This window comes from Strigops habroptila, chromosome 6 (genome assembly GCF_004027225.2).
Source record: "Strigops habroptila isolate Jane chromosome 6, bStrHab1.2.pri, whole genome shotgun sequence".
NCBI lineage: Eukaryota > Metazoa > Chordata > Aves > Psittaciformes > Psittacidae > Strigops > Strigops habroptila.
The window spans coordinates 65,706,200-65,719,730 of NC_044282.2; the positions used below are offsets into that span (position 1 = coordinate 65,706,200).

At 52.3% G+C, this 13,531-nt stretch overlaps 1 protein-coding gene across 4 annotated transcripts; it reads left to right on the top strand.

The window, feature by feature from the left end:
- Window positions 1-1,202: 1,202 nt before the first annotated feature.
- CEP68 (centrosomal protein 68) lies at window positions 1,203-12,334 on the top strand. 4 transcript variants are annotated; one of them, XM_030490660.1, is made up of 8 exons: window positions 4,183-4,779; window positions 5,378-5,792; window positions 6,285-7,721; window positions 8,859-8,981; window positions 9,175-9,271; window positions 10,128-10,282; window positions 11,390-11,464; window positions 11,921-12,334. In XM_030490660.1, the coding sequence occupies exons 1-8, from the start codon at window positions 4,730-4,732 to the stop codon at window positions 11,969-11,971; spliced, it is 2,403 nt and encodes an 800-aa protein (XP_030346520.1). In that variant the 5' UTR covers window positions 4,183-4,729; the 3' UTR covers window positions 11,972-12,334. The 4 variants fall into 4 exon arrangements, with proteins under 4 accessions (XP_030346522.1, XP_030346523.1, XP_030346520.1 ...); XM_030490662.1 differs by lacking the exons at window positions 4,183-4,779; window positions 11,390-11,464 and adding an exon at window positions 1,203-1,256; XM_030490663.1 differs by lacking the exons at window positions 4,183-4,779; window positions 11,390-11,464 and adding an exon at window positions 1,252-1,969.
- The last annotated feature ends 1,197 nt before the right edge of the window (window positions 12,335-13,531 follow it).

A 13,531-nucleotide genomic window follows, 5' to 3' on the forward strand; every position in this document is an offset into this window, starting at 1 on the left:
AAAGAGAGATTCCCACTCTGTTTCTTTAAAGAGAAAAAACAAGGTCCTCCCGGATGGTAAATAGGCCCGGTTCCATTGAGGTCAGTAGAGTAAACCCGTGTCACAGCAGCTGGGAATCTGGACCGTAATACACAGGGTGGCAGAGCTGGAGCATGCTGCAGGGGTGAGCAGTGTGGCCAGTGGACCACAGCAGTAGCAAGGGAGTTGGATACCCTCACCCTGCCACCAGAGTGCTGAGCGAACCTGAGAGGTCTCTTCAGTCCTTCATGGCCTAAAGCTGGCAGCAATGTCGTTCCTAAAATGCTTTATCAGCTAACCGACTTCTAGGAAACCTCAGCATTATCTAAGAAATAAGCTCCAGGAGCAGGCGATGCAGACAAAAGCCAGAATCAGCCGATGGACAGAAACAAGGGGAAAGGTTTGTATTTTCCATAGGATCCACCGAAGAAGGGTCTGGCCAGGTACAGCCCCCAGAGCAGCCTGTTTCAAACCATGGTGTAAGGATCTACCCAGAAGGCTGGGCAGACCTCCAGCCTAACAGAGGTAACGATGTTCAACATCACTTTGAATTTAATGTGGCATCTTCTTAAAAATAGAGGTACTGAGGTCGATCATTAATTAGTGCACATTCAACTTAAAGTCTGCTCTGACATGCCAGGCACGACCGGCACCCTATGGGCAGCCCCTGGACGTGCTCACAGCCTTGTCCTGAGCCAGACCCCTCTGCTCCACAGAAGGAAGCCCTCGGACCGGCCTGAAGGGATTTGCCCTTGTGGGATGCTAAAATCCACTTCCCATTACACGTACAGCCACTGCCCATGCAACACCATTTATTATAGGTGGTTTCCCACCCCAGGAGCAGCGCCTGGAGCGGGGCCGAGGCTGTCAGTGCACGGCTAGGGAAGGTCAGTACGCAGGATGAAGGAGACACCCCGAAGCCGCTGCAGCTCCTCAAGGGCACTGGAGGTGACGCTGCTCCGGCACCAGCAGCCGGTCCGCGGGACTCCTCAAGCCCCCGGTGCCAGGCGGATCATGCGCTCCGGGGCCGGAAGAGGGCGCGGAGCGGGGCCGGGAGCGGGGCCGGAGCCACGGGGGCCGCTCCCCGCCCAGCGCCGGGTCAATCACGGCCGCGCCGCGGGGCCACGCTGCGCTCCCATTGGCTGCCGGGCCTCAGGGGCGCCCTGGTCGACGTAGCGCCCCGCGCTCCCATTGGCTGAGACGCGTGCGGTAGGCGGGGCGGCGGGGACCGCCGCTCGGTAGGTGCGGGCCGGGGCGCGGCGGTGGCGGCGGTCCCCGGGGACGGGCGGGGGGGAACGGGCCCAGCTCCGGGTGCTGCCGGGGCCGCCCGGGGTCCCGGTGTGCGGGAGGGGGCAGAGCGGGCGGCTTGCCCTTCGGAAGCTCGTCCCCGTTACCCGTAGCGCGTTGTATCGGTACCACCAGCAGTTCAGGACACCCGCAGGGTGCGGTGCCTCCTCCGCTTGTTGCGTTTATGTCTTAATTGTTGTGGTTAATATGCGAATTTTCAGCTTTGGAAGGGCTGTTCGGGCAGAAAGCGTGTAAGAAAATGAGCAAAAATAGCAAAACTCACATCCCGCAGGCCTGAAAGGCAAGAACGGTGTGATTTTTCCCCCAAAACAGACCAAAACCCCCCTAAACTACAACAAAACCCAGCTGGTTGGAGACAGAAGCTCTCTTTCAGCGGACCCTGCCCTTGGTGGAGTCCACCAGCCACGGGATGATGCCCGCGGGCAGTGGGAGGTCTCTGGCTGGGACAGAGCCTGTGTTGTCCAGTGGGTGTTGTGCAGCTCTTTGGCAGGCGGCTTCTGCTGACGTGGAAGAGTGGAGGGATCGCTTTCCTGGAGAGATCCCGGTGGACCTTCCCCCATTGGAATGAATGAAACAGCCACTGTCTTCATCTCTTATCTGTGCACCCAGTCGCGGGTTGTGTTTCTGTGCCGCCCCGGCGCTGGTGAGACAATGGAGGGCTTGGGTGTAGCCGGGATTTCTGGCTGGGTTCCTGTGGGTTTAAGGGCAGTGGAAAGTCTCCGCTGTGCCCAAGGCTGTGGTCGCACGTCCCTCTTCAGAGCCGTGTCTGTCCTGCCCGAGGATTTGGGTTTGCTTCTTCCCGGCATGAGGGTTAATCTCAACGCGGCACTGCCACTGACCTCTGAGATTTAGTGGGTTTGGGGGAGAATGGTGAGAAACCTTGTTTTCTGGGTGCTTGTGTGGTTGCGAGAAGCACTTCGTGGCATTAGTGTTTTCGTTTTGGTTTTAAATATGACTTTTTGCCTGGTGGTTCTGTGTATGGGATGTGTGTGGCTTCCCCATCCAGTTTGCATCCAAGTGTGGTTGGATGTCTGCTTCCCTCTGAAATTAATTGAAATTATCTGCCTGAGTTAGAGACTTTGGAAAATGCAGCAAAATCTCTGGCATCCCTTTGAATAGTCTTGTTCTGAAATGAGCAGATTTGCTCTTGCTTGTGTGTGTTGGCAGGTTTCCTGGTTTCTCTTTAGCTTCCAATTAGCTTCTGAAGATTTAATGAACCTGTGAAGCAGCACTTGCTCTTTTTTTAATGACTGATGGCCTCGTAGAAGTGTGTATCACTGCATGCTGCCTCCATAAGATCAACAAATAGCCCTGAAAGTTCAGATTAGTTCAACCTTTGCGCTCCTGCAAACAGTTACAGAAATAACAGTTGAGTTCTGACCTGTAATGTCTTTTAATGTTGCTTCACACACGCTTTTCAGATTTGAGGTTAAGCTTATATCTGTTTTTTATAGCTGTTTTTACTGGGCTGACACATGGCTTGAGCCACTACATCTGATGGGAGTAATGATGTTTGAATTTAACATGGCATCATCTTAAAGATAAAAATGTGCTGAGACTGATTGTTAATTACTGCACATTCAGTTTGGAACTTTAAACTCTAATTCGATGCCTTGTTAAGCTTTTCTTTCTTTTCTACATCTTTTTAAATCACTACCCAACAACAGAACTGACTGTCAAGGCATTTATGTCCTAAGCTACTGATGCCCAGCGCCCTCCTCTCTGTTAAGATTTATATTTACTGGGTCATTTTGGGGTGTACGGCGCTGCCAGGTACATGCAAGGAGGGATTAGAGCTGCTGAGATGCCTGATCATGTCATGGTAATTAGTGATGTTCTCTGCTGAATCACTTGCTTGTCACAGGGGAAAGCACCCAAAATGGTGAATTTAAAGCAGGCTCTTAGGCTCTGAAATGGATCCTGGAATTTAATATGTGGTACCTTAGGATTTATCACCCTGGTGGCATTTTGCTCATTAGGTTTGAGTTGGAAGAGGAGGTATCCAACCAGTGAGCATTGTTTGTCCTTGCGGCCAAGGGCCTGGCTTTCAAAGCAGTTAAACAAATATATCTCGGGATTTTCTGGGCATTTAAATCACCTGTAAGTTGGATTTGGCCTTTGATTTGCTAATATTTGCTTGTCTGACTGTCTAAACGAAAGTAATTCAGAGGGACCAAGCAGGAGGCAGTGAAGGCTGGTAGGTGACAGGGGCTGCCTGCAGGGGCTCGGGAGACCTCTGGCCTTAACAGTCTATATGATGGATATGTGAAGAAATCATACGTATACTGTGTAGGAAACACTCCTGGGTTTCTGAGTGCTTTGGGATAATCTTTCTGAAATCTACCTTCTGTTGAACAAGATATATATGCTTACATGTATTTTAATGATACACTGTTGTATAATATGTAGGTAATTTAGCAGGGGTGGGATTATCAGTTATATTTATTGCAGTCAGTACGCCTTTTTGTTTGGATATACAACCTCTTTGGGGGGAAAAGAGCAATACTATTGATTCTAGGATAATGTGATGTGTGTAGGGTTGTTCAATAGTGACTTAAGTGACAGAGTGGTTGAATCCAGGTATCAGCAGAGGCTTGCATGGAGGGCTGAGAGAGCTCAGGCTTTATCTGCCCTCTCCGCAGCTGCTGCCATGCTGAATATAGCTGCGGCTCTCGGGGAGGGGAAGGCAGCTGTGGTGCCGGGATTCGGGCTCCCCTGGAGACCCGGCGTGTCCCGGCTGCTCTTTGTTCCGTGCACGGGCTCTGCCCATGAGAAAACCCCCATCTATCCAGAGGGGTGGATCATAAAATGAGATCACGACACAAAAGCTAATGGAGGGCGTGAGTATCAACCTCTTTCCCTCTTCCAAGTGTTGTTTGGGAATACTCTTTTCCCTTCGTCTTTATTTGAGTTTGCTGTTGATGCTCCCCTTGCTGCCTCTCCATCAGTGCCCCGGCACTAGCTGCGTGAGTACCAGCAAAACCACTCTGCCAAAGTTTTCCTAGTGCCAGCAGCCTGGTTTGGTTGGAGTTGCTGGAAGAGGCTTTGGTATTGCCAGGGCTCTGAGGTTGTGACTGAGCAGCGCAGAGCCCGTGCGTGGGGAGGGGATTTTGGCAGTGCCGATTTTGATGCTCTGCAGGGAGCCCACAAGGCATTATTTATGTTGAGAGTGGTTTTGAGTCCTGCTGGCCTGGAGAACACGAGCAGAGGTGCTCGGCTCGGCCTGGTGTTCACAAAACGAGATCTCTTGGGTCTCCTTGGTTTGGCTCATCAGTTGTCCTGCTGCAGCTCCTCACTTGAGTCCAGTGAGAGGTGGTGGTGGAGCATCTCTGGTGGAGCATCATAGAGCACCCGGGGCTCAGCTTTGAGAATCATATCTCATGTTAGAAGGTTTTGCAGCAAGATGCGATGGGCTTGGCCATACAGCGTGCTTGAAAATGTGTCGCTGGTAGAGTAAGTGTTTCCATTAATTAATTGCACAAAGAGTTAATTTCATGAACTGAGCTAGAAAGCTGCAAAGTGCCAAGTTTGGGTTTTGCAGCCTCCTGCCTCCCCCTCTTATTTTTTATATATACTTCTCACTTCTGGGTGGTTTCCATTTCAAGGCTTTGAGTTTATCTCTTAAAAACCCCTCAACTTTCCATCCCAACAGCCTTCAGGGCTCAGCCACGCTAATAAGTGCTTCACGCCCTACTTAATGTCTCATTTGGGCCCAGTTATCTCATGGGGTACAAACTGTTGGTGAGATTGGCCATTAATTCAGGAGACAGTCGCACTGTGCCAGCGAGGTATGAAGCACAGGTTTGTTCTCAGTGCAGCCAGAACTTTAATTAGATTTTCCCTGTGTGTCATGTCCTCAAAACCAGAAAATGCTGCTCAGACACAAAGGTTTGCTCTTTTCTCTGTCCCACTTGATGGCCAAGATGCGGCTTTTTAGGGTCTGACTCAGTAAATGCTTTATCTCTTCATTATTAGACATACCCGGTTTTTTTACTTGGCATGGAGACAAGGGGGTGCAGCGAGTGGTGCTACCGTCTGTTTTGTGTTTCAGAGAGCCTGAGGCTTGGCATCATCCTGTCCCAATGGCTGTGGATGTGGGAAAATCGCTTTCCGAAGCCTCACTGAGCGGGAAGGCCGAGAGCAGCGGTAGGTGGGACTGTGCAGAGGTGGAGACGGACTACCCGGAGCTTGCACACAGCCTGCGCCGGGTTGTAGGGGCAGAGCAGACCAAGCTGTGCCTGCAAGGGATGGACAGCGTGGCAGTGAGCGGACACGGTCGCTTGGCCACTGGTGTTACCCAGGGAGGCTCAAGCTATCTCCAAGAAGTGACTTCAGCATCCTCATCCAGACTTCCCAGAGCAAGAGCAAGCCTCTTGGAGATAGAGACATTGATCTATGGAGGCACTGACGGTGGTGATGTGCCTCGTCACGTTAGACGCCGGTTCCTGTCCTCAGAGGAGCCGCAGGTGAGTGGGTTGTACATCCGGGTGTTGCTGCATCACGAGGAGGTCCCAGGCGAGGTGGGGACTTGTTTGTCTGGTCTGTCTTGGTAGGGGCTTTCCCTCTCCTCCAGCCACAGTGTGCCCACCCCAGCTTCCTGGTGGGGAAGGGCTTGGGCTCCAACACCAAAGCCGTTGCCTCCATTCCCATATTGCTGCTGCAGAGCTGGAAAGTCACTCAGAACAGGGCTCCTTAAATAAGTGCCTCTTGCTGCCAAATGACTTGTGCAGCTTCCCAAGCCCTCGGGATGCCTTTCCTTAAAAACAAGCCTCACTGCAGGCTTCAGGCAGCTGCATACCTTCCTGTAGATGGAACAGAGTTCCCCTTCCAGCCTCTCCTCATGGCAGGTCCAGGACTGGGCTTTCATCTCCATACCTAGCAAAAAGGAGCCTTTTGTCTGGATGCTGTGCTTCATTTTATACATCTCTTCTCTCCTTTTTCCCCCCATCCTGGAGCAGGTGAAGGCATCGGGCTGTTGGGAGCCGGGGTCCAGCCCTCCCAGCTCTGCAGAGGAGAGCATCCTTGCTGATAGCTACCACGATGCCTGCGCTGGCCGGCAAAGCCGAAGGCTGGGAGCTCAATCCCCACTTTCCTCCACGCTGGAGCTCCTGCAGCCCCAGAGCCCGCCAAGCCCCAAGCCCACCCTGCAGAGCCGCTCCGCATCGAGCTGCTCCACTTTGTCTGTGGAAGAGAACGGCCTCTCCGAGGAGCTGTCCCGGAGCTTGCCGGCCAGCATGGATGTGCCTTCCCCTGCCACCACCGCCACCACCCAGGACCTGTGCCGCCAGGGGGGACCAGCACAAGGCAGGGCACTGCGGGTGCGGAAACCCTTCAATGCTCTGCTTGACTACCGCAGCACCGTGGAGCGCATCAGAGGGATGTCATCCTATCAAGCTGATTACTGGGCATGTGCCATACCGGATTCATTACCCCCGTCTCCAGACCGTCGTTCACCCCACTGGAACCCCAATAAGGAGTATGAGGACTTGCTGGATTATGCTTATCCGCTGAAGCCAAGATACAAGCTGGGGAAGGTGCCAGACCCTTTCTTCCATGACTCAGGAATAGGTTTGGACAGCTTTTCTCTTTCCCCTGAAGGCACGTCGAGGTCCACCAGCATCTACGGCCGAGGTGGGCAGGCTCAGGGAGGCAGAGAAAATGGACGTTGGGGGTTCATGGCCTCTGCAGAGAGGTTCTCCACCCCGAGGCCTGGAAAAAGAGGCCGCTCATCCTATGAACCTTTACCTATTGCAAAAGCATCCTCCACAAGAAGTGCTTCCTCTCATCCTTCAAGAGGCTTTGCTAAGGATGGAACGACGGAGTCAGCTGGGACGGGCTCATCCGGCCGCCCTGCTGCGGATGAGAGAAGCTGGTGCACCAGAGGGAGCCCCTTCCCAAAGTACGAAGGGCAGGCAAAAAGCACTGGTAGGTTTTTACCTACAACAGCAGTGCTCCCCCTGAGGAAGGAGTGGGACAGTGATGAAGAATTCCTCTCCCTGCCTCCGAGACTGCGGGAGCTGGAAAGGCTGGCTCAGTTCTTGTCTGATCTTTCCTTAACTATAAGGACTCCTGGGCACGACCACCGTGAACTTCCATGTCACAGCAACAGCAGGCGGCCCCTTTCATCCCAGTGGGCTCCTTTCGGAGGAGTGGGTGGCAGGGATGAAAGAGGGAGTTTTGAGGGTTATGCTGGGCTGTGGCGCCCCTGCAGCTCTCGGAAGTCCAGCCAGGAAAACACTGAATCGTGTGGCCACATCCATAGGGATCCTCTGCAGGGGCTTCATCTACCGGCTGGTCTCAGAGACACATTGGATGGGACATACCTAAATGAACCATGGGTCAAGGGGCATCCCAAGAAGAGCCATCAGAGCGAGTCCCTTGCCCAGTGCGTTAAGGTAAGCTGAGACCAGAAATAAGGTTTATTATGGGAAGCTCTCACATGAACTGTGCCTGTGTTTATGGCACAGTTAATTAAGGCTTCCCCTTCTGCATGGTGTTTGGTGCCTGGCAGCTGGGTGTAATTTATGCAGGGGGGGCTCACTGGAGCAGATAATTCCTTCTGATGGAGCAAGAGCCCATCTCGCTTTTCCTGGGGGATCAGCTTCCCCCAGCCCATCCATCCTGCAGCGCTGCTGCACTGGGGAAGAGGCCGGAGCTGCAGCTGGGGCTGGTGTGGAGCCCAGGCTTTGCTGCCTGCCCCAGCGCTCCAGCTGTTCAGTGCCATCCTACCACTGGTGCCATGCTCCCCATCTTCCCCTCCATCATCTTCCTCACCCCAGTCCCGGGCTGAATTTGGAAGCCATGCTGGGCTGTTGGCTAGAAAGTAGTTATTATCATGCATACAGCTGCAAACACCAGAGCAACTCATCCCCTCCTCTTGCATGGGAATAACTCTGCTGATTTGAAAGGGCCTTTTCTACTGTCAGCATCAGGGTGTATCTCTCGCTTCAAATCACGGTGCCGGGGGGAAGTAGCTCAGCTTTATAGCAAAGCCCTGACTCCGAGGAGCAGGAGCGGGGCTGGGCTGGTTTTGGTGGGAGCAGAGCCCCTGGGTTCTGTGCAGCATCTACAAAAATAATCCCTCCCCGAGACGCTTTGAAAATAAATGAAAGCACTTGATTGAACGGGAGGAACCCTGGGGGAAAGTGGCTGCAAATTAACCGTGTGGCTCCGCAGAGGAGGAGGAGGAGGGTGTCTCCTTGGATGGGAGGTGATGGAGGCAACCCCCTTCCTTCAGCCTGGGTGCTGCCGGCTTCCAACACCTCTCCATAGCAGCCATCTCATGGTGACCCTCAGTCCATGCCACACAGTGGGTTTGGGGTGTGTTTAGGGGTGTAAGTTGGGTTTTGCCTTTTTTCTGTTGACGCTTGGTTTCTCAAGTTCAGGGATGTTTATGTGTATGGATGGGGGGACAGGAGAGAAGCAGGGAGCGGGTGCTTTCCAAACAGCGCTGGCTCACCTATTCCCATCCCTGCTGTGCCTTTATTGCAGGAATACGTCATTAACCCTTTTCGTTGTGCTTTGTTAAGCAGATGTTCTGCTGCCAGCTGGAAGAGCTAATCCGCTGGCTGTACAACGTGGTGGACATCACTGACAGCTGGGTACCACCCTTGCCGGACGCCAAGAGCGTGAAGGCATCACTGCACCGCTACTTGGTATGTGTCACCGCTGGCTTTTCTTCCCCCTCTTCGGTGCTGGCATGGTCCAGGCGGGTGATGTGGGATGCACTGGGCGTGCAGAGCTGAATGTGGGAAACTGCCGCAGGAAACTGCTCCTTGGGCAACCTGCTGTACATGTCTCTTCCAAACACCCTTCTAAGCAGCGCTCCTCTTCTCCTTTCCTTCCCAGGAGTTCAGGAAGGATGTGGCCGACCACCGGAGCCTGACGGAGAGCGTGCTGGAGAAGGGAGAAGCTCTCCTCGACTGCATGGCATCGAATTCACCAGGTGAGGAGGAGCACCTGAGCAGGGGCCATGGGCACAGCTGGTGATGCTGGCTGTGGTGTCTACCCCCCAAAATCTCTGGCCCCATGCATGTGTAGAAGCAGTGGGCATAGCTTGCTGTTCAGCAGCTGTATGGGGAAGAAGGGTTTTACAGCTCTGTTGCTGTCTGGAGGCTTGGAGCTGAGGTGACTTGGAGGTTTGAAGTGATAACTCTGGAGTGCTTTCAGCTGCACCACTTGACCCTTGCCTTGCGCTGTGCCATCCATCGTGGGTGATGGATGTGTTTGCTCTCTCATAGGTCCCTTAGGTTTTATCTTAACCATGGCATGGCCAGCTCCCACCGGGCTGTGGGATGCTGTCAGTCTGCAGCTGGGATGTGCTTTTATCAGGTGCAGAAGGGGTGATTTTCACACCCTGTTTGCACTCAGTGCTTCCCAAGCAGGCATCAGCAGCCAGTGTGGGGAGACATCCCAGCCTGGCCGGGGCATGGCACGCATGGAGCAGCTGCTCTGGGGACCTGGTGCATCCTGCACAAGGGGTTTCTAAAGGGTTGGCTGCATCTGCAGTCACCAAAGGGGCTTTAGTGATCAAGTGCTGCACTATGGATGGGCTTTCTTGCACAGTCCCAAAGGTCTCCTTTAGGAGACCCTATTTCTGTATCTTCACTCTTAACCTGGAGCCTCCCAGGTCGCTTCCCATCCCCTCCAAACTCTGCATCACAACTTGGATGGGGTGAAGATCAGCTTATTGATTTCTAACACACTATTTCCTTCCAAAGCCTGCCCGGGTGAGTGGAATACACTCACTGCACTTACAGACATGTTACTACCACCTCCATTCATACATTTCTGTTTTCCAGTTCTGAAAGACATGCTGGGTTTGATTGCGAAGCAGTCAGAAGAGCTGGAAACCCACGCAGAGCACTTGTACGAGTCCGTTCTAGCTGCCGTGGGCCCCATGCAGGGCGAGGATGGGATGGAGGACAAGGGCGTGCAGCAGATGGCTGCTCAGTGGGTAAGCAGAGGGGCAAACCAGCCTTTCTGTGGTGGGGGGAGAGGGAGGGAAGTGTAGGACATTAGCAAACACTATACATCAGGCTTTATTATTCTTTCAATCTGATGTTTGGAAAGCCTAGAAGGAGCAGAGAGCAAGAGCAAGCTCAAAATGGATGCCCCATCGTCTGTCCGTGTGTGTCAGGGAAGAGCAGGGTGTTGGTGAACCAGCTGATGAAACCCAAGTGCACGATGAGAGCGGTGGCAGCTCCTTGGAGGGACACAGGGAGCGGGCAGGTCACTGTCAGTCAGGGTGCAGGGGATGGCAGCAAGGCAGCTGCTCTGCTGGAATCACTTGGGCAGCAGAGGGAAGACCAGGAAGGGGTATTTTGGGGGCTTTTTATTTCCTCAGAACCATTCTGCTTTGCCGTGTCATGGAGGAAAAGGGAAGCAAGTGAATCCCAGTGTAAAACAGGGGCTTTGTTTACTGATTGCATGTCCAAAGAAGGGCAGTGAAGGGTCTGGAGCACGAGTCTTGTGAGGAACAGCTGAGGGAGCTGGAGGGGGTTTAGCCTGCAGAAAAAGAGGCTCAGGGCGGACTTTATCGCTCTCTGCAACTACCTGAAAGGAGGATGGAGCAAGGTGGGTGTCAGTCTCTTATTTTCCCACATGGAAAGTGATAGGATAAGAGGAAAGGGCCTCAGGGTGCTCCAGGGGAGGTTTAGATTGGGTATTGGGAAAAGTTTCTTCCCAGAAAGGGTTGTCAAGCATTGAACAGGCTGCCCAGGGCAGTGGTGGAGTCACCATCCCTGGAGGTATTCAAAAGCTGTATAAGTGTGGTGCTTGGGGGACATGGTTTAGTGCTGGACTTGGCAGTGTTGGGTTAACAGTTGGACTTGGATGATCTCAAAGGTCTTTTCCAACCTTAAAGACTCTACGATTTCTTGACCACCTTCTTTCAAACAAAACTGCAAAGATAAAAAGTGTCTCCAGAGGGCACAGCAGGAGTGCTGGTGTATGGGGTGCAGGGTGGCAATGGCACGTGGTGTTTGTGGGCAGGCTCAGCTGCGTGCTGCCATGTCCCACAGTGTGCTGCCCTGGGAATCACTGTAAAACTGTGTCTGTACAGAATGGAAGGCTCATGGGTGCTGGCGCTGGGGCCAGAGGCACAGGAAGGCTCTTGACAGCTTCTGAGCAGCCAAAGGTAGGAGATTAGGAACCACAGGATAACCTTGGCCACCCCCATTAGCTCAGACTGTTGACATCCCCACAGCCTGCTCCATGGCACGCCTTAACATTTGGAGTTGCAAAGGGGAAATGTTATTTCCAGCACTTAAGGGACTAACAATAGCTGAAGTGTTCAAGGCCAGGTTGGGCTTTGAGCAACCTGGTCTAGTGGAAGATATCCCTGCCCGCAACAGGGGGGTTGGAACTGGATGAGCTTTAAGGTCCCTTCCAAGCGAAACCATTATCTTATTCTGTGACAAGTAGTTTGTTTTTTTAATTGCTAAATATACCCGTATTAGGTATATTTAGAGCTATATCCTCTACACTAGTGAGCAGCTCTGGAGGTGATTTAAGGAAGTACAGCACGGGTGTTTTCTTTTGTTTTTGGATTGCAGCCAAAGCACAGCAGCAAACTTAATCCATCTCATTTCAGGTGCTGCCTCTATCAGACCTGGGCTTGGTCAGCCAGGCACGGGATGGCTGAGAACGGCAGCAAGCACCAAAGCACCTCCTTCCCCTCCCGCAGAGATGCCAGAACACGTACAAGCACCGTGTTGGGAGTTAGCCAGCCGGGGCTGATTTCGGGTTGGTTTTTTACTGTGGCTTGAGAAAGGTGAGCTGTACAGCAGTTATTTGGCTGCTGGGGTGTGTAGTTCATAGTTCTGCGAGTGAGGAATGTGCAGCTGGCCTTTTAGGGTTTGTTTTTTAATGTAGCTTTCCTGGTGTTTTTAATCGAAATGGCTTGTTCCGTGTGTCAGCAGAACGTCAGGAACACACCGGTTTTTAACTGAGTAATCCACCGTGTGCCGTGCAACTCACTCCTAAGTAAAGCCGTGTGATTTTAATAGCCGTGGTCTCATGGTTTCATTTGTGATCTTCAAAAATAGGTGCTAGAAGCCAAGAAATAGCAACTCCTCCTGCATCTTGGGAGAAAACTGAACTCTTGTTTATACTTAACCATAGTCCCTGATGGAGAGAGACTCTTCATCAAGGACTGTAGCGATAGGACAAGGGGTAATGGGTTTAAACTAAAACAGGGGAAGTTCAGGTTAGATATAAGGAAGAAGTTCTTTACTGTGAGGGTGGTGAGGCACTGGAACAGGCTGCCCAGAGGAGGGGTAAAAGCTCCATCCCTGGCGGTGTTCAAGGCCAGATTGGACAGAGCCTTGGGTGACATGGTCTGAGTGCGAGGTGTCCCTGCCCATTGCAGGGGGGGGTTGGAACCAGATGATCTTAAGATCCTTTCCAACCCAAACTATTCTCTGGTTCCCTGTTGAAGCAGAGCCTATTTAACTTCCAGCTTCCTTAGGCATAAACACAAAGAGCCAATATGTTATATGAACCTTAGTAATAATCAGGTGAGCACACTCAGGGAAGAACCAGGTTATACATAAACTGCTGTTTGCTGTTACTTGCAGTAGTGGTGTTGGTGTTGTGCTGGGTTCCCTGAGTGCAGCTGCGCCCTTCCCCTCTTGCAGCTAGTGGAGTTCATCACTGCTCACATAACAGTCACAAAGGGTTACCAAACCTTTCTGCAACAGAGAAACACATCTCAAGCAGCAGAATGAGAAAAGTGGCCAAAGAGTTACAGCCAACTACAGAAAGTTGGTACTTGTCTTTAATTAACCTTTCAACTAAATGGTCATCAGCATGTTCTGGTGCAGATGTAATTTCCTCCCATTCTTGTGAGCAGAACAACATGAAGTTTCTGCACTGCACAAGCACAAACTGAAGCAGTTACAAATTACAAATAACTCACTGAGTTTTGTGGGGGTTTTTTAGATACTCTCCCATCTTCCACTCCTCAGCTTAAAGGGCAATGTTTCTCAGTGCCAAGATGCAGGTGACAACTCAAAGATCAGCACAAGTTGTGCTGTGACGCTGGCACAGGGTGCCCAGAGAAGCTGTGGCTGCCCCATCCCTGGCAGTGCTCAAGGCCAGGCTGGACACAGGGGCTTGGAGCAACCTGCTCTAGTGGAAGGTGTCCCTGCCCACAGGAGAGGCTTGGAACTGGATGGGCTTTAATCCTTCCAACCCAAACCAT

Excerpts from the sequence above, each read along its gene's own strand:
- CEP68 (XM_030490660.1), top strand. The coding sequence starts at position 4,730 with ATGCGATGGGCTTGGCCATACAGCGTGCTTGAAAATGTGTCGCTGGTA. Across the intron at positions 7,722-8,858 it reads CCCTTGCCCAGTGCGTTAAG|ATGTTCTGCTGCCAGCTGGA; the intron begins GTAAGCTGAGAC and ends TTTGTTAAGCAG. Across the intron at positions 10,283-11,389 it reads AGCAGATGGCTGCTCAGTGG|AATGGAAGGCTCATGGGTGC; the intron begins GTAAGCAGAGGG and ends GTGTCTGTACAG.